The 27,479-nt window shown below is 42.3% G+C and overlaps 1 protein-coding gene across 4 annotated transcripts in view; it reads right to left on the bottom strand.

Annotated features, from left to right (window-relative positions):
• Positions 1-821: 821 nt before the first annotated feature.
• dlg5a (discs, large homolog 5a (Drosophila)) overlaps positions 822-27,479 on the bottom strand; it is a 37,312-nt gene continuing 10,654 nt past the window's right edge. The window contains exons 2-33 of one of the 4 annotated variants that reach the window (XM_051379643.1): positions 26,021-26,089; positions 24,095-24,269; positions 23,311-23,454; positions 22,251-22,434; positions 21,116-21,375; positions 20,514-20,826; positions 19,459-19,689; positions 18,962-19,146; positions 18,698-18,823; positions 17,679-17,811; positions 17,391-17,518; positions 17,128-17,303; positions 16,929-17,032; positions 15,617-15,709; positions 14,326-15,378; positions 13,651-13,771; positions 13,412-13,556; positions 12,934-13,067; positions 12,713-12,802; positions 11,954-12,122; positions 10,067-10,229; positions 8,647-8,780; positions 7,517-7,681; positions 7,192-7,375; positions 6,238-6,386; positions 5,355-5,525; positions 4,695-4,885; positions 4,444-4,587; positions 4,119-4,246; positions 3,779-3,888; positions 3,069-3,178; positions 822-2,966 (exon numbers count right to left, since the gene is read on the bottom strand). In XM_051379643.1, the coding sequence (XP_051235603.1) occupies positions 2,863-2,966; positions 3,069-3,178; positions 3,779-3,888; positions 4,119-4,246; positions 4,444-4,587; positions 4,695-4,885; positions 5,355-5,525; positions 6,238-6,386; positions 7,192-7,375; positions 7,517-7,681; positions 8,647-8,780; positions 10,067-10,229; positions 11,954-12,122; positions 12,713-12,802; positions 12,934-13,067; positions 13,412-13,556; positions 13,651-13,771; positions 14,326-15,378; positions 15,617-15,709; positions 16,929-17,032; positions 17,128-17,303; positions 17,391-17,518; positions 17,679-17,811; positions 18,698-18,823; positions 18,962-19,146; positions 19,459-19,689; positions 20,514-20,826; positions 21,116-21,375; positions 22,251-22,434; positions 23,311-23,454; positions 24,095-24,269; positions 26,021-26,089 (5,786 nt within the window). In that variant the 3' untranslated portion in view covers positions 822-2,862. Of the gene's footprint in view, positions 2,967-3,068; positions 3,179-3,778; positions 3,889-4,118; positions 4,247-4,443; positions 4,588-4,694; positions 4,886-5,354; positions 5,526-6,237; positions 6,387-7,191; positions 7,376-7,516; positions 7,682-8,646; positions 8,781-10,066; positions 10,230-11,953; positions 12,123-12,712; positions 12,851-12,933; positions 13,068-13,411; positions 13,557-13,650; positions 13,772-14,325; positions 15,379-15,616; positions 15,710-16,928; positions 17,033-17,127; positions 17,304-17,390; positions 17,519-17,678; positions 17,812-18,697; positions 18,824-18,961; positions 19,147-19,458; positions 19,690-20,513; positions 20,827-21,115; positions 21,376-22,250; positions 22,435-23,310; positions 23,455-24,094; positions 24,270-26,020; positions 26,090-27,479 lie in introns of all 4 variants that reach the window. The other 3 variants (XM_051379633.1, XM_051379662.1, XM_051379652.1) reach the window with 3 other exon arrangements.

Below are 27,479 nucleotides of genomic sequence, written 5' to 3'. Positions count from 1 at the left end.
TTGAAACATATTTTATACAGTCACTCCAGAACATGTCTCTTTCTGTACTGCAGACTTCCTGAATCTACTCTTAACTTAAAATAACATTTTTAAGTTGTAGGAAAGTTTATATGTAGTCTTTATTTTTCAGTTTGCAACAACAAGTAAAATTTAAGGGCTTTTATCTTTAATTCAAGTAAAACATTTCCCTTTTAACAGTTTAATAAATGTGGGCCCTGGTCTGCATGGTTATGCAATTAAAACAGTATAGGCATGATGGACTCGTTTTACTGCCAGCACCTATTGACCCGTCACCATCAAACTTCAGAACATGATGTATGACTGCTGTGCTGCTGAACAACAGATAGAGCTAGTGTCTTTAAGTGTATATAAACCCCAGAGTGCAGCTGCCTCCTTCATGCTGAAGCAGGGCCACATCTTTATCGCTCGCTCAGAGATCCTGGCAGATATTGTCACACTACCTTATCTCAACTCAGAAATTGATGGCCATTCCATCTGCCACTCTTTCATTTGCTGCTGTTTTCAGCGAAATGGATTCACTTTCATCCTTAACATCTCTGAAGGACACGGTCACATTTCAGCAACACATTAACAGAAAATCTGCTCTGCTTTCATTCTCTTCTTTAAAGCATATGTTTTCTTTAAAGAGGAGACAGCATCATCTCATCTCCCTTTTTCTCAGGCATTGCTTACAAAGTTCTAGACAACGGAGTTACCATACAGGATGTGGGAGGGGGGGAGGCAAATTCAAGCATTACATTCTTTTATTATTAGAGTGGTAAAGTTTTACAAAGTCTAACAAAACTCAGACTGAGCCCATATCGTGATACAGAAAATGAGTTTTATTCTCATGTTAATGTCTCAACATACAAATCACATTCTTTTTAATAAAAGAAAAGTTCAATCAGTACCTGGCATCTAGACCCTTTCTAAAAACACAACCATGTCATGTTGTACCCCGCTCTCTTTCTAACATATGCTACCTACTCAGAAAAATAGTAACATTACAGTTTGCTTCTGCTTACTCTTTTAGCCCAACAGTTAAACTTGTGGACCAATTTTCCTTTGAAAAACTGTGCAAGATTAAGTCCCTTTTTAATAATTCAAATAAGAAGTGATCCTTTTTGTTCTAATTAAGAATAAAAGGCCATCAATGAAATGTAAGGAACTGATGTGAGAGATAAAAACATGAATTAGTTACAGTAGAAATTATAGTACCTATTCATAGTCTACTGGAAACCTAGGAACAGTTACATGTTTAAGGTTAACAGGTAAACAAGTGCAAAACAGAAATAAAAAGGATAAAGTTGCCTTAGTGGATTTTGGCACAATAAGATACAGGATATGGTTTTCGAGGAAGGGCAGAATATTTTTGTCAATAATTTTTGCCTCCTGAATACAAAAATACAATTAAATAACAATGAAAAGTCACTAACATTTAAACAAATCAGAGGAAAATCCTTTAAGATATTACCCTGCAAATTTTGCTTCATAGTGTCTCTTTTAATGAGTACATCAATAAGTGACTGACAACCAACCACGAGAAAACAAAAATAAACTCTTTAAAAAAAACATGCTAATACCTGCTAAGACATGACTTGACCGCCAGACGTTCCTAGGCATATGACCTAGTGAAAATACATGTAATATATATCTATATATATTTGTTTTTTTCAGATGTATCTGCATACTGTATATGTTATACTCTATATTGTTGTTAAATATATGTTAAAGAGATAGAATGATAGTTACACAGTGGTCTGTCTAGCCCTGGAGTGCATTCTGAGTTAACCCGTTGGCCGCCGCTTCGACCTACCCTCGAAATCTCCCCATTGTCATGCGCTCTACACCATACTGGTCTCAAATCAGCCCATAAATTCACTTAGTCCATGATGGGTGAAATGATGCATTGGGTTCTCGAAGAGAACCTGTCAAAAATCGTTCTAACGTTCTGGCTAAGTGACCAGGGGCTGGTTTCGGATCAGGCGTCTTCTCCAAAGGCACTTCCGAAAGGCCCATAAACCGTCCACACACCCAGCTACTATAGAAACACACTGCATAGAGCAAACATCGATGTGTTTGGAGTTTTCATGGCCGTCACTGCTGGCAGTCAGGTTCAGTAAGACCACAGCTACATACTTCAAGGAGGTTTTGATGCTTTTTGCACTTTTTGTGATGAAACACCACAAGGAATGTGATGTCTGATCCTGGCATTCCATTTCTATAGCATCATATTCATGCTAACAAACAACCATGATTAAACTCAACTGAAATTGTCATTACAATTGCAGACAACAGTCTGTTATTTTTTTTCTCTCTTTCTCTCTCTCACACATGCGCACGCGCGCACACACACACACACACCCACAAAAACAAACACACACAATTAGTTGTCAGTCGTTGTCAAATGGGTGCATAATTGTAGGGAAACCACAAATGTCATTTGGTACACGGGTGGGTCAGGATTGGCTGAACTTCATTAGTGTTGAGGTTTGTGTACACAGGGGGAGGAACACGCATTCAAGCAAATATTGAACACCAATAGTCAGACTTGTCTTTTGACTGTAAACGGACGCTTACAATGCAGCATTACATATACACCACCAGAAACCCTTAGGGAAGACTGAATAAACCTTAACGTCGAGATCCAGGGCTACTAAGCGGCTCCGGAGTAGGCTACATCAGAAATAAAAAGGAGGCTCTGATTATAAATCATAACAAAAGACAAAATAAAAAAATATCAATAATTTACATAACTAGCTCACTGTAGTGTACCTATTGGTATAGTGTGAAAGGGTTAATTAGTGTCTGGGGGGAATGGAGATGAAAGCCACAACGTGTTGTAGTGGCAGCCTGTCTCCTCTAGGGGCAGCCGAGTGGAGTCCACAGGACTTTACTTTGTTCTTGATCAACTATAGTCATGATCTGAGTGCAAATGTAAGGGAGGGTGCCGCCTTGGACAATACCTGCAAAGAGAAGGTGCCTTATTGAGACTGAGGGATTATAATTTGTACAATCTGTGGTCTACATTGTTTTTGGATGTTTTTTAATGTTCTGTTCATACAAACCTGTGAAGAATTTGCTGTACTCTTGCTCTATCTTCTGTGCACTTTCAAATTGCTCCTTGGAATGTTTTTGAGATACTTTGTCCCGCAGATAAACCGGATCTTTCTGCTCCCTGTAAAACAAATGGGAATCATTCAGATCAGAGCCTTTGAGGTAGTGACCAATGATCTTTCTCACAATCTAATTCAGCTTTCAATCCATCAGAAGGTCTTATACTTTGAATTCTAAATTTGAACCAATACTTTTGTCACTTGTTTTGCCAGTGTGGGTCTTGAGAGAGAAATCTCTCTGTCACAAATTAGGCAAACTAGGTCTGAAAATGTATTTTAAATGTGTGACCAGAATGTCTAATGAATCCGGGCAAACATTTATAAACATACAACAAATACCAAGTGAAGAAAGGATACAGCACTTGCACTGACTTATTTTAAAAAAGAAAGAAAGAAAAAAACAAGGCATGTTTCACCAGCTGTTTGGGATTATGCAAGAGTGTGCTGTCGGGTGGGGCGCTTTGACAGACGCGCCAAAGGGTTCACGGTGGGATGGAGAGTTTGAAGGCTTATCCTACTACATCCATCCATCCATCATCCATACACATACACAAACACACATGGCGGGTATACCACTGAACTAAAACAGTATGTGGTTCAAAGAAACTAAAAGGAGATCGTTGTGTGTCCTAATTTGTATTAGGAAACAGGCTGCTACTTACTTGATCTGCTTGGCGTTTTTGTAGCGGACAAAGACAACAATTGGATAAATGTGAACGCTGTGGAGCCTTTCAATTGCGTGCGGGGCAATGTCGAGCAAACAGTGACAGCCCTGCATTCAGAAAAAGAAAACAGAACATCACTTCAACAGACAAACTAATTAAATGTTATTAACGTTTGCTGTTATGAGCAGGAATCTTGCTTGCTTTGCTGATATCTAAGATTAAAAGTGCAGCAAGAGTGAAGCTCATCTTGAGTAAACGCAGAGATAAAACGACAAATTGAACCCACTTTATCTTTTCTGATAAAATCTGATGAGAAAGAAAAGCACTGACTAAATACCTTATCTGTTATTTCCTTTATAGAAGCAACAGTGGTCACATCAAAATGGCCACTCCTGCGCTTGTAGTCAATGAAGAGGCAGTCCTTGACGCCCCGCTCGATGGCTTGCTGGGATGCCTTCATCACCTCTGCAGACATGACAGAAAGAGGGAGAGTAAGGAAAACTGCCTATAAGACAAAGCATGGATATTCCTCACAGCTGTGGTGTAAACAACCCTCCCAATTCTTCAACCGTGAAGTCTTATTTCGATGCTGGCGCACTATTTATTGCACCATTTATTTCCCTGATTTGTAGGACTAAAACATCTGGATGAGGTGAACTCACCCAGTACACATCTGCAGAACTTCCCAGGAGACTCTTTGACCAGCATCTCCTTGACGGCGTCAGTGAGTGGCCCGAGGATGAGTACCGGTCGGGGAGAGGTGCACTCCACCTTCTGGACCCGCTGGTAAGCCAGGCTCACACAGTCTGATGCAAAGAACACATAGTTCAATCAAATATCCTTTTCAGCAAAAGATTTTAATGGTGCCATTTGGACATTTGCTGTTATCCATAACATCAACCTTTTTTCTCACCATCAAGGAAGGGGATAGAGTCTGTGCTGATGGCGTCCAGAGCCACCATCTCTTTGCTGTCTTTGGAGCTGCTGCGCTTGTGTTTCTGTTTCCTCCTGAAGAAGGATCTGCGTGCCGCTGCTGAGAGAGTCTTACTGGAGTCTTCCTTCATTTCTGTCACGCTGTGTCTGCGGTAAAACTCTTGGTCCATCCTGCACCACACACACACGCACACACACAAATGTAATTGAAGAGGAACCACAGATAAAAAGGCTGTGTGCATCAGTGTATAAAAATAGGGCTAGTATTGAGAGTCCAGACTTCACTACTGGAGGAAATTTGCAATTTTAGTATTTGTTTAGAATTCATAGTTACTGGATGCTGGCAATTCGGGTCCAGATAAAGTACAAAAACAACATCAGAATCACTTTATCAGCATAAAAAGTAACATGAACATGAAAACAACAAATTTGGTTTAGTACCATTAATGTATGTCCTCAGAGACACAAAAAAAGAACTAAACCTCGTATTAAGTGCAAAATGACAGTCCAAAACAAGTGACATTATATATGATGCCTGCATTGTAGCAGTATGGCGTAGATTGTTGTCACAGCTGTTACAAACTGTCCACTAGCTCAAAGAAATGTATGTGTAGAAACGTGCGTTGCATTCTCCACCCACATGTACTTGCTGGGGATCTGCCCCCTCTGGATCTGCTGTGCGTTCTCATCTAGCTGCCAGGCCATCCAGGTCCCAAAGCTGCCCTTTGGTAAAGACTCATCCACGTACAGGATGTCATCCTTCTTAAAACTGAGGTCCCCCTCGGCCTCCCCCACCCGGTCGTAAAGTGCTCTGGTGGGAGGAAGACAAAGATAGATGGGGAATTATGAAGAGTGGGGCAGGACGAAGGAGCATAACGTTGATAAAGTGAGAGAGGAGGTGAGGTATCAGACAAGAAAGGTGTGAAGAGAACAAGATAAAGGATCGCGGAGATAGGAGCAGGGTAAGAAAGGAACTGTAGAGAAATCTATTGACAGTATAGGCTTTGCTTGCCTCTTGTTGGAGCCTCATAAGTCAATGCCGAGCAGCCTATCTGTGACAACCAGGCAGGCTGAGTGTATTTACTGCAGATGACATCACAAGCCCACTTTCCTATATGACAAGTGACTGCGGCAGCTGCGGCAACACGCCCCAACAGACTCCCAACAATAAAACGTGACTATTTTAGAGCTTCATTTTCCATCCATATACAATGTATTTCAAATGGCCTGGAAAACACCGAGCGCTAAAATGGACGTTGGATCCGGTGTATAGTGGGCAGAGAGATTAGATAACCTAAATTTGTGGTGTGATTAGCATCATTGCAGTCACACAGTGGATCTGGGACATAATTAGTTAGATGAGAAAGATTCCAGCTTGTCCAAGGGGCACTCCAGTGGTGGTTCTATATATAGTAGCATGGACAGGGATGAGGCTGTTTGGGGAAAATTAGTGGTCCTTTTACAGAGCTGTAACACCCGACTGATAATCTGTTGGCACATGTAATGTGTATATATGCGTGTACCTAATATAAAAGCCATCTCCTGGGACATCTTTGAGCATGCTGAAGTCATCTGGCCGATGCTGCACCTTGAACGTGACCGACTCTGCAGGCTTCAGCATCTCGACGTACACCTCTTCTGCAGTCTTATTCTTCATATTCACCGAGTTGTACTGAAAGACAAAAGAGGTTTTGAGAATAGGGGGAAAAAAACATACAGGGCAAGTGAACTTAAAACACATAAAATAAGACAAATTTAGGGTGAGGAGCAGAGAAATTTGAGAGTGTTTACGCTTATCTGTGAAATCATTTGCAGTGCCAGTGAAGGTTCCACTAGCAAGTGGCTACATTTTCTCCGAGCTTTCAGCTGTATTAAAGTGTCGCAGTATTGATTTGTGCCATGTATGGGGGAAAAAAACAAACAAGATGGGAGATTGAAGGAGAGACCGATGCTGTGTGGCCTGATGACAAAGCTGCACGGCAATTCGGATAGCAGGCCCTTTGTGGCGGAGGGGTAAGTGGGAGCATGCCAGGAATTGTCTATTATGAGTTTGCGGTGCTCTCGATAGATCAGCAACGAGGAGTGAGAGAGAACGCAGACGAGGAGAAGATCAATGAAGAACAATGACAGGCAGGAAAGAAATGCCAGCGTATTCTGGCAGTGATCAGACTGCAACAACAGCCCACAAAGCTTTGCAACATTTAGCTTTGCGATAACTTCAAAAAACTGATATTACATCTGTAACTCTTCACTGTCTTACAAAAATCAACACGTACTCTATTTGTGAAACAACAGCAGACAAACAATTGTCTCTGCAGTTACCCATCTGACTGAATATTTACGTATAAGAATTGTAAATATGTCACAGTATATTAGGCCATTGCTTGACTGTTTGTGCATCATGTGTAAGTCTCCTTACATACATACATGAAATTCCAAGGCAACAGGTTACGTGTCATGTGTATTTGAGTCCACACCTCTACAATGAGGTCCCCAGGAAGCAGCCCATCGGGGCCTCTGGCAGGACTGTCCTCATCCAGACTGTCTATGTAGACGCCCCGTAAGTTCCCACCACAGAGCGTTACTCCCACCTCCACCCCCGGCCTGCGCACTGTCACAAGCCGAGGCTCACCGACCTTCCTGCTGCCTTCAGACGGCATTCTAGAGAACAACAAGTGGTCAGTTAGAGAGTTTCTTTAGTTTAATGGCGTGGCCTTGAGGAAGCATTTCTCTCACACCACAACATATTATTATGACAGGGTTGTTTTTTTCCTTTTTATTACTGCTTGTGTAGAGGTTTACCTGATGAAATTGCGGGGGCTGGTAGTGGGAGTGGTCTGCTTGGAGGAGGGAGTGAGCGTGCCCTCATCCTGTTCGCTGAGTGTATCGATGTTGGAGTGATTGTCGGGGGTGGCGGCTCCACTCCCCTGGGGAGTCGTCTGGGTACTGACTGGCTCCAGACGGGAACTGCACCAATAAAATTTTTTTTACAAAAAATGGAAAAATAGAAACGTTTTGTCTCCATCAATAAGATTACATTACACAAGGCCTTAGGTTTAATGTACGTCACAGTAGACAAATTACTCAAATGACTCATCTAGGCATGTCTACATTGTTCATACGTTTTCCACAAATAGTTCAGCTCCAAGTGACACAAGATACGCATCATAGAGAGGGGTTGCGTTAGAAAGGGAGAGTCTGTGCCTAAAATAAAAACAGGGGCCGCTGTTCAGAGTTTGTTATACTCCAATCATTCTTTGTCTTTATATTTAAAAAAGATAAATGTTTTCACATTTGCTCCCCTGTTCTGTGCTTTATTAGAGCTGTCTTCAAACTTAGTTTCTGATCAAAACAAACACCAAAAAATTTCCAAATCTAGACGAAGACAAACTTTTACAGACCACAGAGTTAGCTGTTGGTGTCTGATGGTATCCTAACCCTGTCCTTTCTCACAATAACCAAATAACAAAAATTATATCAAACGCATATGTGAACTGTTTCAATTAAAAAATAAACATCAGCTGATATAAGCTGACATTTTTTAACTCTCAAATATCGGTATCGGACTCTAAATTCTAACATTTGCTGGACTCAATCATGCATATTGTGAATATTTAAAGATGAACAGCTGTACAGTTATTTACATCTTCATACTTGGCACCTGGGTGACCAACTGCTGCCTCAGAGATTCCTTTATGCTCATTCAGCTAAAAAAAAAGAGTAACTGCAATGAAAATGAATCATCTGGCCTTAGTGCTCAAAAAAATGCATGTGGAAAACACCTGGCCATATAAAAGAATATAAATATACATGTCATTCTGAAAGAGAAACACTTACTGTAATTGATTCAGAAATTAGCCAAGCAGCACACCTGGAACACTAACCCCACCACTGAACATCTACAGGCAGCTCTACAAGAAACATCATGTTACCTGGAGCGTGAGTGGTTGCCCAGCTGGTACATGTGTGGGTTGTACTGGGCCATAATAGTGATAGTGTCACACTGCTGGCCGATGATGAGACGAGCTTGCTGCTCTGTGGCGTTCCGCAAGTTGATGCCATTATACTAATAAAGAAAGGAAAGTGTGATTAGGGAGAGTTTTCTGGAGATATGGGGTTACTAAAAGAACAAAAAGAGATATAGACACAGTATATGCCCAGAGCATTAAGAGTTTTAGGTCATTAGTAGTAATTGCATGACAGTTGACAGAGTATGCACTCTATTTTTGAAAATGGATGTAAAACTAATCCTCTATGTTCTGTGAAGAGACCAGACAGCCATTTATTGCCCTGCAACATCTGTAGTCCTATTTGCAATTCAGACATGCTTAAGCAATGCATGCTTTGTTTTGGTTATACAAAGTTACTAATTCATATTTATGTTTTTGTTTCAGTGTGATGCACATTGCACCTCAGTCAGTCATTCTCCACACATCATGATTATACTGAACAGAGTTATAGATCATCTTGCCACCACTGAGTTGAACATCCATCTTCATTTCATCTGTTTGAGCTTTAAGCAGGCCACTTAGTTAATGGCTAGGTTATTTAAGGGGGTGGGGATAGGTGGGTGGCAGCCATTAGCCCTGCTAAAGTTTTGGTAGGATAAATTACTTTATGTGCAATACATTTTCTTTTAACTACTCAAACTGTGAGGACACTATGCCTTCTTGATGTGACTGCAACAGAATTTCAGCTTGCACAGCAAATATGTAGTGAAAACACTTTTTCAGTGAATACATTTCAGCAAATATTAAAATACTGGGAACTGTGACAACACTAATGAATACAGTCTTCCACACAGAATAAATGCATAATAGGCAGAAAAAACTGACTGAGCCTTTGAAGCTAGGGCTGCACGATATGGTAAAAACATCATATTGCGAATATTTTGACAGATATTGTGATTCATGGTTATATGGGAATGATCAAAAACCAACTATTAAAATACTGATGTTTTACTGATATAAATACAATATGATCTAAAAAAAATTATATTTGGGGGTCTGTACCAAACAAACGACAATCTGGAGAACAGGATTCGTAGACCAGGGCACCTCTGTAGCACTGCAGTACTTCATTGTAATGCTGTTTTGTCACACTTTTTTTTTTTTTTTTTTTTTTTTTTAAATCAAAACCTCACAGCTCAGTGATTTGCATATTGCTTCAGCGATTTGTAAAATAATATTTTGATTAATTGTGCAGCCCTATTTGAAGCAATCATATATTAGTAGTAACAGTATTAGACTATTTGTCTATTATTCTGCTACCTGACAGGCAACCCCGACAATGCATTCTTATTTATGCTGCTTGAAGCTATAACCTTTTTGACATACAGTAGGATGTTTGTACCTCCAGTAATTGGTCTCCATACTCCAATCCTGCTTGGTGGGCGATGCTACCTCCAGTAACTTTTGAGACAAAGATCCCTCCGTTCTCCCCACTGACGATGGAGATGCCCAGAGGCTCCGCACCTTTGTGCACAATGACATTGCGGGGTTCCTCCAAGTATGGCCTGTTGGGGAGGAGGAATGTGTATAAATTAATAGCATTCCAGAAAAGTGGTTATAGGATACCACGCAGGGGAAAGTTGAGAGGGTGAGGTGATGGACTGACCAACTTATTTACAGCTCTGGAGAGTAACTTGCTACCCAGGATTTTGTTCCAGTTATACAAAACCAAATCTGGTCCAAATTATAAACATAATCAATAGAAAGACAACCTCCCAGGCCTGTAAATTGATCATCTCTCCAGAACACCACTTTATGTCTGGCTTACAGAAGGGGATAGACAGGTTTAGAGTACAGAGACACTGTGTGCAATATCAGAAAAGCACAAGCAAGTGAAATCCCTTCTCATGGAGGAGATTTGCATGAAGTTTGTGCGTCTTTATAACATGTTGGCTTTGGACATGGCATACAATTCTATGAAGGCAGATAAAAGGAATGGATTAGCAGCCAGAGACAGGGGTAGAGTGGTGAAGTACAAACAAGACCATGACCTAGAAACTCGAGGTTGAATAATAATATTATTACATAACATACATACTGCAAACTAGAGGGTGACTTGGCTTGAGGCCAAAATATGCACATGCATATTAACCATGTCGTCATCATAAGACGCTGCATGCATTATCTGAGATTCAAGTGGATTTTTTTTCCGACATGGAAGGAGACAAGCGCAGACATATAAACATAACACTGAACCTTTGAAGTTCCCCAAGTGTATCTAATCAGGTCTATTTTTTTTTTTCCTATGGCATCAATATTGTGGCATGCACAGTACTAGCAATCTGAAAATCAAACCGCGCTCTTGTGGAGGGTGAAAAACATCACAAATTCTCCTTTTGCATGCCATATAGTGCATGTAAACTGCACAAGACTATTCTGCTCTTCTGTATTATCTACCCAGCTGCACTGAAGCATGTGAACGACGTGAACTTGGGGGGAAGGGTGGGATCATTCCCTTTACTTTAGCACTGTGAAGGAGAACGAACCTGAGGCTCCTGAGAGAGGAGAACCTCGGCCTTGCAGCCAGAGGAATCCTTAGAAAAGATCGGTTACGGTAAAGAGATCTGGAAGCGGAAGGTTGCAGAGAGGCGGGAGGAAGATAAAGAGGAGAATGGAGGACAGATATCATACAGAGACAGTAACAGTGTTGGCGATACAAAATGGGACAGGAACGTTGGAGGAAAGAATAAAATAAAATCCCAACATACCGGCAGATCACCGCTTCGTTTTGAGAAACGCAAAAGACTTCCATAAAATTATTAAAAGAGTTTTAATAGGATTTCAATCTGAATTTCAATGAGGGATTACACAGCTCTGACCGTGATAGACCTGTTGCCAGGCAACGCCTTTTGAAAAAGCCTAGGAGGATCCCTGAGGGCAGACATAGGCCATATATTACCAGCTTCTAAAGTGATCCTTATAACTATACTATCCATCATTCACCAAACATCTACACCATTTTTAAAGCAGTTTTCTCAGTTTCCCTGTCGTATAACAACGGCTGCACTGATCAACAATCATCTGATTAATACTTTGGATTAATAACAGGTCAGCTGTGAGCTGCAAGGCAACTTGCAATTAGCCTATGTAAAATGCCAAATAAAATATATTAATAAGTTAATTTTTCAGGACATCACAATAGTGCAGACATGTCATTCAGTTGGGCATGAACAGTTCATATTCTAAGATATTGCATTTCAAAATTTCTGAGTAGTCATTTCTGTCATACCTGTCTTTCCTCCGCTCCCCTATTGGGACAGGGCTGACTGAGATCCGAGGTAAAGTGGAAATGGAGCCTTGTGATTGGCTGCTGGCAAACGAGGAAGTCTCCAGATTTAGTGGCGATTGTGGAGGTGTGATGAGACTAGGACTGCTACACTCAGAATGTGAGAGGGAGCCTGGATTTAGGAGAAGAATAAGACAGAATAAGGGTTTGTGCACTCCAAGAGGACATTTACATCTCACATGAAGATACACTTCTGGAATACACAATGACATCTGGTTACAATTGCAACTTCACCCCATTCTATGATACACAGGGCTTTTAGAAAGGACAGAAAACCCAACATTTCACTTGTTCCACATCCACAAATTTCCTGACAAAATATTGCTACCCGTCACCTGTTTGTTGCATTAAGTCCTATATATGCATAGAATTAAAGAGGCTTGGAAACACATTGATGTAACCACCGGAAGAGGAGGTTTGAGTAATCAGATTTTGAATTGCCTGGAGATTATTAGTGCCTGAGCACCATCTGACCATTCAGCAAAACTGGCCAATTCAGGTGTTTAAATGAGATTTCCACCTCTGAAAAACCTAGATTTAAAACTTTGATCTTACAATTCAGCCAGCCTGATAAAGTAAAACCAGGCCTGGGGGTTAGGAAACAGACTTAGAAAGATGGCTAGACCAATAGCTGTTGCTTTGCAGTTTGATCTAAGGGGCTTTTAGGTGTTTTATTACTCGTGTGGTGAGTGAGAGCAGTACCTCTGTCTGACCCCAGCATGGAGCGGGGGTAGCGGGGAGTGGAAGGGATTTTGATCCTCTCTGTGCGGTACTGGACATTATTGGAAGAACCTGGCAGAGGGATGAGATGATACAGGGATGAATGCTGTGACATCATATCTAAAAAGAGAAAGGGACAGAGTGTGTGACCTTTGTGTGTGTGTGTGTGTGTGCATGCGTGCGTGCGTGCGTGTCAGACTGACCGAGCCGTGCGCTGGAGGGCAGTGAATTTGTACCGTGTGAAGCTCTGCTGCTGCGTGATGATGAGGATTCAGAGTAGTCACTCGTACGCTTCTGCTGGCTCAGGTCCAGGCTCAGACGACCCTGGTGTTGTGGGCTGTAATGCAACCGAAAAAAAGCCTTAGGAAAAAATAATATAATTACGCATACAATGCTTACACAATTATTTGAACATGCAAGATATTTTGCAGTTCAGAGTTAATTAAATTGATGGGCTGAGCTAAATCACAACTGCACAATAATAAGGCAAAGCAACAGTAGGAAACAATTTTCCACCCTATCCCAAATTTAATTATGTGATTTTTCCTTTGGGAAACAGACTAATTAAAAAATATTAGTCATCATAAGAGGCCCCATCAGAAATACTGAACCGACAATTAAGAAACCCCTCGACGTTAACCACCAGTCTTAAAACACGTGTCAAGGAAACGGTGAGGTAACCTGGTGTGGGTGTGCTGGTGACATATCTGGGAGGCGACAGATGGACAGTTGCTGGTATGAACACGGTGACTGCGCACGGTGTACACTGGATTTCTCATCACGGCCGTCACAGCGGGGCAAGGAGCCAGACCCCGGTGGGCTGAATCTGACAAGAGCAGAGAGGCACCACCATGTTAGAGTGGGCGGGGGGCATGATTATGGTGACAGTGTGTGTTTATGTAAATATTTCAGAAACTCACTAGGAGGTAGGGTGCCATTGTAGACTGTGGGGACGAAGCCAACACTGTGCCTATGGGAGCGGCTCGGGGAGGAACGCAGCATGTCTCTGGGCTCTGGTGAATGCTCATCATTAGAGTAGCTCTGTGATAAATGACAGAAACAAACAGTTACCATTTTCCCCACAGGGTAACAAAACACCATTATGTCTTGGGAGAAGTTCTCTACCCTCGACAAGTACCATATGAGAAAAATGACAGAATGAACATCCCACAACAGTAAAATGAACATTTATCCCCCCCTGCGTTCTCCTGTGTGCTTCAGGGCCTGAAGAGGTAGCCAGACATGGTTGTCTGAGCCCAAGGCACTGACTCAGCTCCTGGGTTGGGTGGCTGAACCAGTGCAGAAGCATCAATCACTCCGACACGCTGGCTAAGAAGCAAGTCCCAGAGGCATAACTCTGACGGCGCTGTAAATTCTATTACAAAATGGATGCTTTGGCCCATTGGGATGATTTGAAATGTCTCATTTTGAATTCAAACACTGCTCAAATGCATCATATTCTCATCGCTTTATTAGAGAAGCTCCTAATCACACTGCCTTGAATTTGTGCAGGGAGCAGGCAAGGAGAATATTCTTAGGAACTTTAGGAAGAAAACACTCCACGTAAAGACCCTAAAGGCCCTAAATGGACCTACTTGGAAGGTGGGAAGAGTGATGGTCTGGGGGGTCATCCTACGTCGGAGGGCGGGTGCTGATTTAGGGCGCGGCCTCTTTACCTCTGGCTCCTCCCCTCTGGTTCGGCCGATGTCCTCGTCGCACGACTTCCTCGAGGTCAGGACCTTGCCGTCCAGGAAATAGTGGTTTCCGTTCCTGTCTCTTTCTCTTTCGCTCCTCTCTCTGCTCTCTCCTGCTGCCATGGAGATGGCAGCCTCTCCCTTGCCATCTGAGGTGATTGTGCAGTCGGAGGCAGAGCTGCTTTGATGTTTGTGTTTGAACTTAAAGGAGTCACTGCGAGTGGGTGGGGTTGGAGGGGTTGGGGTAGGGGTGGATGAAGAGGAGAGGGACTCTGTCTTCGAAGGCTGTGGGGAGTGGGAAGCTGCAGCAGCGGCAGCTACTGCTGCAATCTGATTGGCCACCATGTACTCCATCTTAGAGGAAGGGGTTTCAGGGCGTTTGAAAGTGTCTGGGTCAAAGATGGACTTCCTCTGCTTGGGTGATTTGTAGATGGAGAGCTGGGCTGCTGCTGTGACTGGACTGGTGTTATCCGGTGCAACCGACATACCTCCCACCATCATCTTTGGCCACGTGCCCCCACTGTGCTTCTTCTCCAGCGTTGTCTCCATCGTGATGCAGTCTGAGGGAGAGACAGGGTCAAAGGGCAAGGAGGAAGGTGCCTTTGTGTAGGGACAGCACTCTTGGAAAGCACTGGGCCCATAGCGGCCAGTGCCCAAGTCAGAGGCCGGCCGAAGGCTAGTGGCATGGAGGGAACCTGTGGAGAACGGCTTGCTGATGTCGCCGTACACCTCATCAGATTCACCTCTGACCTTTCTCCTCTCCCCAGAGATGCTACTTGTGCTGGTGCTTCCAACGTCGGGGCAGAAGATGTCAGTCTGTGTCGAGCTGTTGTGTTTGAGGTTGCGGCTGTTCCGGGAGTGAATCTCAGACAGGTGAATGCGCCCGTTGGACTTCTCTGAGGACTCGCGCAGACTCTCAAAGATGTTCTGGCCTGATGTGCTGTGAGGGAAGAACTGTGGGGAGGACAGATGAAGTAATGAGCCACATCAAATGAACATAGACTAAGATTTTAAAATGATACACTGGGAAATTAATTGGTAACGCTTCAGATAATTTAGTTCTCACAAACCACACTGTTGAAGTTGTAGAACTGCTATGTAGGGCAAGCAAAAGTAGAAATAAAGCTCGTGAAGGTTTTTGGCCTAAGTGAAGTAGAAAAGGAGACCAGAAAGTGAGAGGAGTGTGGCCCACCTTCATGAGAGAGAGGCTAAGAGAGTCCCTGCAGCTCCTCAACAGAGCTTCACACTCCGTCACAGATTTGTTATCCAGAGCGATGCCATTTATCTGGGGAGTAGAGAAAGACATAGGAAATAAGGACAGGTCCTTCAACACTAAAGCACCGCATGTTGGTCTTTGTGATATTCTTCAAAGACGTATGTGTATGTCTTGGGTGGCAGCATTATTAAAATAGATGCATACCTAAAAACACATACAGGTGACATCTCCTGAACAGAAGAATGCCTAGGGCGTGAGATGTGTCTTGTGGTGTGGAAACCACGAGAAATCTAGGCCAGTACATTTCAGTCTGAAGTCTCACACTGCAATCTGCACATTTCCATCACAATGAGCCCAACTTGAAAGGAATCATTTTCTTAAAGAGTCAGAGCTATTAAAGAGCAAAGTGAGTATTGAGTAATACATAATGGCTGAGATTTATCATAAAATAACTTCAGCAAAGAAGTTTCTGCTTTAACCTAAAACAGGTCTGATATGTTTTATCGAGCATCTCTGAACTCACCTCTGAGCCAAAGTTCAGCTAGCAACATTCAATTGCATCCAATGCATATTTCATTGCAGATTCAGCACTCTAGACTTTTTTTTTATCCCAAACAGAATTAAGCATTTAATAAGTTATTTATAACCGGAACATCCACAGGGGCATGATAAAATACGATACTCACCCATGATTACGATCTCTTAACACATCATCTGTACTTACCATTGCTAATTGTGTTTGCAGCTGAGCTATCATCTGGCATATCAGTTCCCTGGCTACATGGAGGAGACTGCTATGCTGCTAAATGGTGAGCAGAGATATCCAAGTTCTCTGGGATTTATAAGTAATGCAAAGGTTTCATGCTTAACTAACGGGAGTATATATTTCTGCTGCTACTGGCAGATAAGCATAAGAGGCAAGGTCACTTTTCCAAGATAGAGATGGAGATGCATAGTTCCATTTGTGCCATTTTTCTTTTTCCTCTTTCCCTCAAGTGCGAGTATATTGCAGCTGTGTGTGCGAAGACAGCTCCACCTAGCCCCCTAGTGCTGTACGTTTCTGAAGGATTTAGTCAAAGGAGGAGACTTTCCTATTTCCACTTCACATACTCCTACTCTAAATCCAACCTTATCTGGGCTTTGGAGTGTGGATACTGGAATGGAACAAGGCTTGGATTAGAAAGCCTTGGGAACCTGTGTGAACTTTAGTGTGGTAGATGAGGAATGCACTAAAAAAAAAAAAAAAAACACATTAAAAAGAGGAAGTTATAGAAGCTAACAGACTCACAGCGATCAGTCTGTCTCCAACTGTCAGAGAACCTTCCCTGGCTGCTGGACTGCCCTGGACAATGGCAGTGACAAACACACCGCTCTCCAGACCAATTCCACTGTCTAAGATACAGAAGAGAAAACACTGAAGCATAAACAACCACATGGTATTTCAATGCATTTACAAGCAAACCAAGTCATTTAGCACTCTGATATACCTTTGTGTCCCACAAGGTTGATGTGAACAGGAGTGACAAGCCTTCCTCCAAGAGACTTCCTTCTTCGTACCACCATGTTGATCAACCCTCCACCATTAAGGACAGCCTTCACCACCTGCTTCCTGTCCTTATTGGTCAGGTCGATGTCATTAATCTTCAATAACCAATCATTCACTCTGGAAACACAAAGAGGATGGATGATGGGGCATTTAATAAACTGTCCAGAAATAGGACACCGGATATCTTCTTGGGGCAGCTCATACCTTAACCTTCCATCTGCAATACTTCCTTTGTCCACCCTTGTAACAAATATTCCACAATCTCCTGGTAAATACGGATCATTTACCCCCTCAGCGATATCAAATCCAAGTGCCTTCAAATCCATATCATCCTGTAAAAGGCAATAATATAAATGTCAGCTAATTCATTCATTTTGACAAACTTCTTTCAATATCATCAAGTTTTGGCAGTCTTGAGAGCTCTACTGGCTCTAAGGAGACTGGCATGTCATCAAATCACTCTCAGTAATAAGAGCTGAGCACTGCTCTTACCCTGTCTTTCTCAAACTCCACCACCTCTGTCTCCCACTCCAGGGAGTCTGTGTCGATGGCTGAGTCGTGAGAGCTGTGGGCCATTAGCTGACAGAACCGGGCTTCCTTCTCAAGCTGGCTCTCCATCTTCTCTCTTAACAAAGGAAGACATCGCACACAGAGTCAAAGGTCAGAGACTTGAGGCTGGATGCAGAGACAACAGAAAGGAAGAATCGCACCCAACCAATCTGTCTACTGGAAATTACAGTGTGCACCATTATGGATGTAGAATCCAGTTTGCATCTACAAAATAGTATGCAGAAATGTAGAAAGTATGTTTTGACCTTCTTAATGTCAAATTAGGCTTAAACCTCTTGAGCCTTTTCAAAATATATCTTACATACTTTATCATACTAGCAAACACCTTCTGTTTTGTGGTTTAGGGAATCAAATTTATATTTACTCATTAAAAACTAAAAGTAGAATGCACACAATGCCCCACTGTCAGTAAGATATATGGTGTCCTACTGAGGCATGCCTTGAGGGTAGCTGTGACATTAAAACCCCAATCTTACATTGTTCTTTACAGAGGATGAAACTCTCAAAGTCACAGCAAACTGCACACTCTATACAGTGGCTTTGACTAAAACATTTGGTTGTGATATACAACTTGTCCAGCAGAGGGAGACTTTACATGCATTATAAAACACATTCTTATGCAGGGAGGTAGGCTGTGAAAAACCAAATGTGTATGCGTGTCCAAAACACTGCTGCTTTTTTGGGATTACACTTTTAATCTGGGCATGAGGAAATGGCGCCAGACAAACAACTGAGCTCCATGATGTCTCAAAAGGCAGAATATCACAGCTAATGCCCCACCACACACTGAGAACAACGGCTTATAGAGACAAAGACAATACGACACACCAAGTTGGCCGAGTAGAGGCAATGTTGTTCTGTGCTCACTGTAAAGCAGAACGATTTTCCCTGGCTTGCGTATAGGAGTCTTTCCTACAATTTCCATCATGGTGAAGACTCACTTTAGTTCTTTCAGCTCTCGCAACGCATCGTTCTTCTGTTTTCTCATATCGTCAAGATTACGCAGGGCATCTGCTAGATCGCTGACTGCCCGGTCCCGTTCACGCCGCAGATTATCACACAAAGTCCTAGGGAAGGAGAGGAGAGAGGTGGCAAGACAATGTGAGAAGTGTAAGTGTTCTGGGAGGAGCAGGTGTTAGCCAGTGATTCTCAAAGATCTACAACATTGTGTCAGGAGTCTTAAACAAACCTATACACAGACCGACCTTATGCTCTCCCTCTCCGCCACTATTTTGTCCCTTTCTTGGAAGGCCCAGTCCCGTCGACATTTGGCCACCTCAGCCTCCTGTGTGGCCTCCTTCAGTTCCTGGGACATGGCCTCATACTGTTTCCTCAGCATCTCAATCTCCTTATTGGCTCGTTCCATGTCCAGGGTGGCTGAGTCTTGTTTCTAAGAGTACATGAATGAGATTATTCATTGCATTTGTATTTGTTGGGAGCATGCTTGAGTTTACATATGTGTCTTTCATGTAACAAATCACAGTAGAAAGTACAAAGGTTCACATACATGTGACGTGGAGGAGGACAGTTTAGGGGGCCATCTAGTGGGCACACAGAGGTCTAACCAAATTCTGCTTTATGATCAGTCCACTGACATGCTGTAATCTACTAACTGACAGCTGCCTGGTTGCACTAAGCTCTTTATCATGCGTCTAACCTTTGCCTTTATGCTGTCAAATCTAAGGTGCTGTGCATTTGTTACCTGTCTGGCCTGATAGTACTCTCGGAGCAACTGATCCCTTTGTATAATGGCCTCTGTCCTCTCCTTGCGGGCCACGTCCCTCTCCTCCCGGACCATCTCGATGTCCTTGCAGGCCTGGCTCAGCTCCTTCTGAGCCTCGGCCTTGTCCTTCACCTCATGGCAGTACTTCTCCAGCAGCTCGTTCCTCTCGCAGATGGCCCTGTCGCGGTCCACCAGTGACGAGTTCAACTCCTGTCACAGAACAAAAGGGGGCACAATGGAATGAGGGCATATCAACACTGTGAGTCATTAATGCCATGTGAAAAAATTATTTGAGGGCCAATGCAGAGTGATCCAACACTAGTTATGAATCTCCTTTGTCTGTCAAGCAGAGTATTCAGAAATGTTCTTCAAAAAGGAGGCAGTGGAGCTGAACTATTTCTGTGCAGTGTCCTGGGTGAAAATGGCCTTTGATCTACCGACTGAAAAGTGTAGATGAACAGATGCACTGAAAATCCAGACAGGTTGATATCAAATTCTCACAGAGGTAAGAGTTTGCTCAGTAACTGTCAGTAAGACAGGAAGTGTCTGTGGGAAGATGTGATTGACGAGTAATGACAAGTACAGCTTAATATTCCACTTTTGAAAACAACATTGTTACCTTAAAAGAATAGTTTGACATTTGGGAAATACATTTATTTGCTTTCCTGCCGAGAGCTAGATTAGAAGGTCGATACACCTCTCATGTCTCTATGATAAATATGTAGCTGGAGCTGGCAGCTTATTTTAGCTTAGCATAAAGACAGCTTAGGCAGATTTTGTTAATTTTAGAGAGAGCCGGTCAGCCGTTTCCCTCTGTTTCCAGTATTTATGCTAAGCTAAGCTAACTGGCTGCTGGCATTTTCCCAAATGTCGAAATATTTCTTTAAATTATCTTTATTGGGGAAGCACTATTCATGTTCAGCCTCTATCTTCTTTGCTGGCGTGTGACCTCTCTAGATGTTAAGAAATTCATCAGGTATTACTGATATATAAACCAAAGTTGTGTACATTTGATACATTCTTAAACCTGATACCTGTCTGAGTGCCTCCAACTCTTCGCTGGCCACCACTCTCTCTGAGGAGGTGTTTTTCAGTCGGGCCTCGGCTGCCTCCAGTTCCGTCTGCAACTTGTCCAGCTCCTTGATCACCTGGTCACGCTCACTCATGATGAGACGATACTCGTTAAACACAGAATCCCTCTCCTCCTTGTACTTCTCACAGTCCTTGGCTGCCTTCAGTTGCAGGTTCTTGTAGCGCGTCACCTCTGACTGCAGGCGCTCCATCTCTCTCTGCAGCTCCTTGTTCTGAGCTGAGGACTTGTTCAGCTCCTGCTGCACTGAATCAAACCTGGGGAGGGCGGAGGAAGACAGTGAGAGTTTCAATGAACAATTTTATGACATGCCCATATAAAATGATGTTGTGCTGGCTGCAGCTTGAGTGAAGCACATAACCGCACTTGTTCCTGTGTGTGTGTACAGGTGCTGGGTCATAACCATTTCTCTGCTAGACTGATGCCAGTGAAACTAGCGCAGACCTGAACCACAATATTTGCTGCATATCAATATAAAGTTATTTTCCCTGGAATATAACAGTGCTCAATCTACTCTGCATGTGTGCAGGTGATAAGTGCTTTCACCTTCTCATTGAGGTGGAGTACTGCTGCTGGTAGTGCATGGCCGAGTCTCGCTGTTTGAGCAACGCATCCATCTGCTTCTGTAGCCTTCGGTTCTCCTCCTCTGCCTGCTCAAGGCGGCTCAGGTCTGTGTTGTGGTTAGCCACCTTCTCACTGTAGCGCTTGCTCAGGGCATCATACTCCTTCTTTACTCCCTCCAGTTTGTCCATAGCTGTGTCATACAGTTTGTTTAACACCTCTGATGAGCCCTTCTCTCTCATTACCTGGTAAGGACAACAAAAGTCATATCATATGTTATTAGAAACATACTGATAGTGTTTGAAATGTTGATGCCATCAGATGAAATCGAACTGAGCTTGTATTTGCTGTGCCACACCTTAGCAGCAGATGGCATCAATGTGTAAGCAGGATTCTATTTTTACGGTGCAAGCAAATCTTATGCCAGCTTAAACAATGGCTTTTGTAAGTGTATTTCTAGAGCTGCATCAAGGCACGTAAGGAAAACCAAATTGCTGGCCTGCAAAATGAACTGTCTTATGTGCAGAGTGTGTCCTTCAGACTGCATTATTCATTCCCTGTGAGACTGGATGTCTCATTATTGTGGGTCTTGCTGATATAGTCCCTCCTGATTCCTGACAGAGCTGCTGTGACCTGAGGGCTGTATTGACCTCGTCTACACAGCATAGAGTGATCTTGTAGCTACATGGTTTGGGTCAGTGTGCCCTTTGCCCAAGCCAAAGCCCTTTTCCTCTGTGCTTGCCCTTTTCAGAAATGCTCTGTATGCATTTCCCTCTGCTTGACTGCCCTGTGCTCTTAACCACTGCAGTGTTCCCATGGGTGCTGTGTGAGAAAGTACTGCACAGTAGTCCAGTACGGGTCACAGCACCCTTGTGTTGTTTAGAACAAAGTATTCAGCAAAGAGAATATAACAAGCAATATTGCTTGATATTCAAAAATGTATGAAATATAAAGAGGCGGAAATCCCCTCAGCACTATTCAAATGTGTGATGCTGCAGCAAGGGAACAAGTAGTTTGATTTTGCATAGTGCCTCTAGCATCTGTTTCATATTAGTAAATCTCTGAAGACAATTCATGCCCTTAACATCTGGGCAGCTACACGCATGTGTGTGCATCGTACCTGCTGTTGCTGCAGTCGGAGGTCTGCCAACTCTTTCTGATCTTGACCGTGCAGTCGTTTGAGCTCCTCGCAGTTCTGTTTTAGGTGGTTGTGCTCTCGGACAAGTTGGGCATTGTCCCTCCTGAGTGTCTCCATCTCCTCCTTCAGCTGTGTCTGTTCGCCCAAGACACGGCTGTGCAGCATGCTGGAAAGAGAGTTAATGCATGTATGGTACATTGTAGATACAAATATACATAAGAGAAAGCAAACCTTGATGCTTTGAGCTTTGCTGATATTACGTTAACAGGCTTAAAAACCATCAGGAGAATTCTGCAGGTGATATGCAACATGTAAAAAATACAGTAATATCAGTCCCTTACTGATGATAAATGTAAACTAACTTTCTGAGCTTTCTGCGTGGAATATCTTTAGTCGATGTACTTGTTACAAAACATCCATGTTCTCTATATACTGTATAAAATGTCTACCTGATTAGCAATTAAGACCTTAATTTGACAACTCATATTTTGCTTCCATCATTTTATATTAATATTCTAACCAACTACACTCTCTAACAGCTAATACACCGTATGATCAGTTTCTATGCTCCAGAAATTCTGCCTCAGCTTATGAGCTGTTAGGCTGAATTATTCAATCACATAAATGTCTCTATTTCCAAGCTTTTAAAACCATGCATGTTTTTTTGTAGTGCCAATTCCCTTTTAATGTGAAAGCCAGCTGTAGCTCCAAGGGATGTTCTTTCAATTAGGTTAATTGCAACACCATGCCAGTATTTGCCACAATTCCAGTAAAACAATGCAATAAAACGTAATTATTTCTACCCTGAAAAGCAGCAGGTGGCAGGTGACAGAATGTACTGAAGTGCATGTTGTAAACGTAGGATACGTTTACAACATGCACTTCAATAATGATTCCCAACACATTCCCCACTGCTTTGTGGAAATCTAAGCAACTAGGTGCATTGCATTTAGACTACATCAAACAGGTAAATATTTAAAGCTGAATGATTATTAAGAGCCCTTCGTTAGCACTCTCATGACACTCAGGAGGAAATACTTACTGGTAGAAGTCAGCCTCTTTTACAGCCTCCTCGCACCTCTTTAGTGTTTTGGTGTGCTGGTTCTGGAGGGACTGGAGATCTGCCATGGCTCTCATGCACTGACTTTTCAGACGCTCATAGTCATGACTGGCTTTGGAATTTGGCCTTAAGGAGAAAAGCAGCAAGGAATCAACACTTTATCCAGCAGCCTTATTACGATTATGTGGCCAACACTTTATCCAGCAGCCTTATTACGATTATGTGGCCAAACACCACTCAGGAGGAAAGAGAAGACAGAGTTGACCTTCCCCTTGTATGAGAGTTCAGAAGATAGGAATGAAATGTTAGACTAAGTGTAAACAACATTAAAAAAAAGGTATGCACTGGTGTAAGCAAAGCAGCCTTTGTATCATCTGTTGCACAAGAAACATCTGGTAAGTAGAGCACATTAAACTTAATTAAGCAGCCGGTGTCAGTGCCCTCTCTCTCTGCAAGGTAGAGTCAACATTATTTCAGACAGCAGAGAATTAGTTGATGAAAATATGGCAGCCAGAACTAAGGATACTGACATCACAATGACTAACAACTTAGAGCAGAAAAGTTTATGATTGGTAACGTTTACTATTACTGAGAGCAACATTTCTGAGGTAAGAGTCAATTTGGACCTGACGTCTTTCATTTAGGCAGAAAAAGCATCTATAATCACAGTAGACAGGTTCATAGACATCGGCCAAATAAAAGTGTTACCAGAAGGAAAAAAACAGTAACAACAACAACAATTTGGCAGGCAGGACAATATTTGCACCTGCAGTCGTCGAAGGTGGTCCCGGGCGATGCCAACGCCAGACGCTTACGGAGCTCGTCCCTCTCCCTGGTCACCTGGCGTAGCTGGAACAAGATGGTGTCCAGGTTGTCACCGGATGGCCGGTTGTCGTTGATGGCTGGGGGTGGGGAGGACGCTTCACCATTAACAGGCGAACCTGTGACAGTGAGCACATTACCGGAGGCTAGGACTATTGATCAACAAACACTGGAAAAGTTTCCCCTCACAATGCATTACATCATTTAAAAGTTGCATTAGCCATGCCATTAAAGGGAGCTTACTGATAGACGAAATGTATCCTTCTACCCAAATTTAGCATAAGGAAGTAAAATAGTTCAGTCCTGCAGGGCAGCCACTGTGTGCTGTGAGATTCCTATATAATCTGCCTGGGAGTTTTGCGTGACAATTTGCTGAAAATTTTAATCTCTGACATGAAAATGAAAGACAGGAAGAGCAGATTTGCAGGAATTGGTGATTTACTTCATCCCTGGTATTTTCTGTGTGGTTAAAACAAATCTGTTCATGTATTCTTTGATTAAATGTAAGCACTTGTGTTTGGAATACCAGGGACTCTGAAGTCTTTAGAAAACAACTATATAATTTTTTTTTTTTTTTTTACAGAGGACTGGCCATGGGTATTTATTAAAGTGGTTCCAGTCTACCTGTCCTGACTTAAAGTTCACCTGATTGATCTTAACAGAGGAGGATTTCCCATTAAAATAACAAGGTCCTTCTCTGTGTCTTTGATAATGAAATACACTGACAAAAAAATTATACATCATTAAGGTAATTTTGAGGCTTGTTTTCTTCATTGGAAAGAACACCCATGGCTGGAAATCTGAGGATTATGTCCATCTTAGGCTCAACATTTGGCCCTTTTGGAGGTTTATGTAACACAGCTGAGTCATTTGGACCTTTGTCAAAACTGGAGAAAGGCAAGCGTGGCTTCCTTAAGGAAAGAGAAAGACACTGGTATAGTGTTGTAGCCACATTGCAAGGTTTAAATTAAAACTCTGTAACCCAGCAGACAATCAGGAATTACGCTTATGTCACAATTAATATCACAACTGTAGTTTGGTTCATTTTGTCTGGATCAAGGGGGGAAAAAATAATATATTGTTGTATTTTAGTTCTGGTCTGGTTCTTGTTCACACAGACTTTTTATAAAATAACAAAGAGGAGTAAACATGAAGTTATACAGACTGACAGGTAACTTGCTGATTGGACAGTTTTGGTCAGTGCATCATCAGGACCCAGGTGGGAAAATCAAATTCCGATGACTGGCAGAAGTTTATGTAGCACTTTCATGCTTCTGATGTGTATTTTTATATTATTTGGTGTTTCACGAAGAAATTACTTTTATTATAAGCATTATTGATATTTTTACACTGCAAATCAACCGCATGTTATGAATAATGACTAACAGACGGGACGAAAAGGAGGCATCTTGTACGGTCATGATTCAGGTTTAAACGAAAAGACAAAGGGTACAAGCATAGCAGCTTTAACTGCTTTTGACTAGTTAAATCAGGAAAAATACCCATACTGAGGTCCATATGTGTTACCATGGCTACTGAAATGATTTGCATAAATATATACATGGCTTATATACAGCAATTATAAGATCGCTTCCTGAACAGATTTCAGGATCAGCAAATGGATTTATTAGTTATTTAGCTTTTGAAATTGTATTTTAAAAAAAATCACATAGATCACAAATAGACCATACAGGTGCTTTCACACCGCAAACAGGGTTCAACTGGAAGCGAGCCAAGACCACCCTTTCTCAGAGATCTCAGCCCACTTGTTTTGTACCACAATCCAGTTTCAACACAACTGCCAGGTGTGAAAACACCCTTATAGAGTGTTTGGAGCGCATTAACAGGCATCTTGGGTCATTATACATACCAACACTACTGAGGGAGCTGCTGCTTTCGGAGTCAGAGGGCATAGTGGAGAGAACGCTGTATGTGGAACCTGCCAAGAGAAGAGATACATTCAGATATAAAGCACTGATTTATTAACCAATTACACACAAGCCTGAGTTAATTGCCTGTACAATGTGGAAAGAAGTGAATATTACACAGTCAGCTTCATATTCCCTGCATAGTTGTATAATAAATTTGGCGCAGGATTTATACTTGGAATAATAACTTCAACACTTGCTCTTAGCAGCTCTATATTATCACTCTACACCGCCATCGTCATTAAACCTCCTTTTCCTCACTGTGCACTCTGCCTTGCTTTGATGTATAGTCCCTGTATGTTTCTGCTACACAGGCAGAATGTCACGGCTGAAATGGGATTTTCTCTTTTTATGTCAAGTACACACACACACACACACACACACACACACACACACACACACACACACACACACACACACACACACACACACACACACACACACACACACACACACACACACACACACACACACACACACACACACACACACACACACACACACACACACACACACACACACACACAGAGAGAGAGAGAGCTGGGGGATATTTCACACTGGCTATCACAATCAATGGGAGAGAGCAAGCAGATCCCCACTACTAATACTGCAGAGTCCCTGCTCCAAAGGGCAACATAAACATGGTTGATGACTTTGACAGAAGGTATTATCTATTATATTGTACCCTAAAAGCTCAAATTCTTCTTATTTTCACCAAATACCCATATTTTCATAAATGTGTAGATGGTTTTAAACTGGCCAGTTTGATTTTAACATCCCTACATATCACAAACTGCTGTGTTAGCTGCTGCAAGAAGACACTGATCACCACAATTTAAAGTGAATAAGGTCCTCTTGAAACCAACAGTAATGCTTCCAGTAATAAAAACTTAAAAGAAAAATGGGGAAAAGGCAGAAATGCCAGAGTAAAAACCCACATTGATAGATTTATAGCTGTTACTAACTTTTTACTGATAATTTTCCTTATCAGTCTGCCAATTGTTTCCTTGATGAAACCATTGATGGTTGTTTAGTCTCAAAAATGTCAAGGCAACATCTTCAAATGTTTTGTCTGGCCCACCATCTAAAACCCAAAAGGTATTTCATTTAAATTTAATAAAATCAGAGAACATTCACGTTCTTTATGTCAGATTTATAAAGCCTCACATATCTAATGAATCAATCATTGTGGAAATGGGCACACATGCACAAGCTTCGTTTCCACTCAGATGGATGTAGAAATGCTCTCGGAGATACGGTAATTAGACTAGTTGATAAGAACGGCAAAAAAGAAAAAGTGCAACTGATTGTGTTGCATCTGCGAGGATCTCCAAAAGCTGTCATTGCACACGGCTGTGGCTATATATAGCACCTGTACTGCTAATTCCTCACATGTATGTA

The sequence above is a fragment of the Dicentrarchus labrax genome, unplaced genomic scaffold, assembly GCF_905237075.1.
Source record: "Dicentrarchus labrax unplaced genomic scaffold, dlabrax2021, whole genome shotgun sequence".
NCBI lineage: Eukaryota > Metazoa > Chordata > Actinopteri > Moronidae > Dicentrarchus > Dicentrarchus labrax.
Note: the sequence above shows the minus strand (reverse complement) of the source record. Positions and strands in the feature narration are given on the sequence as shown.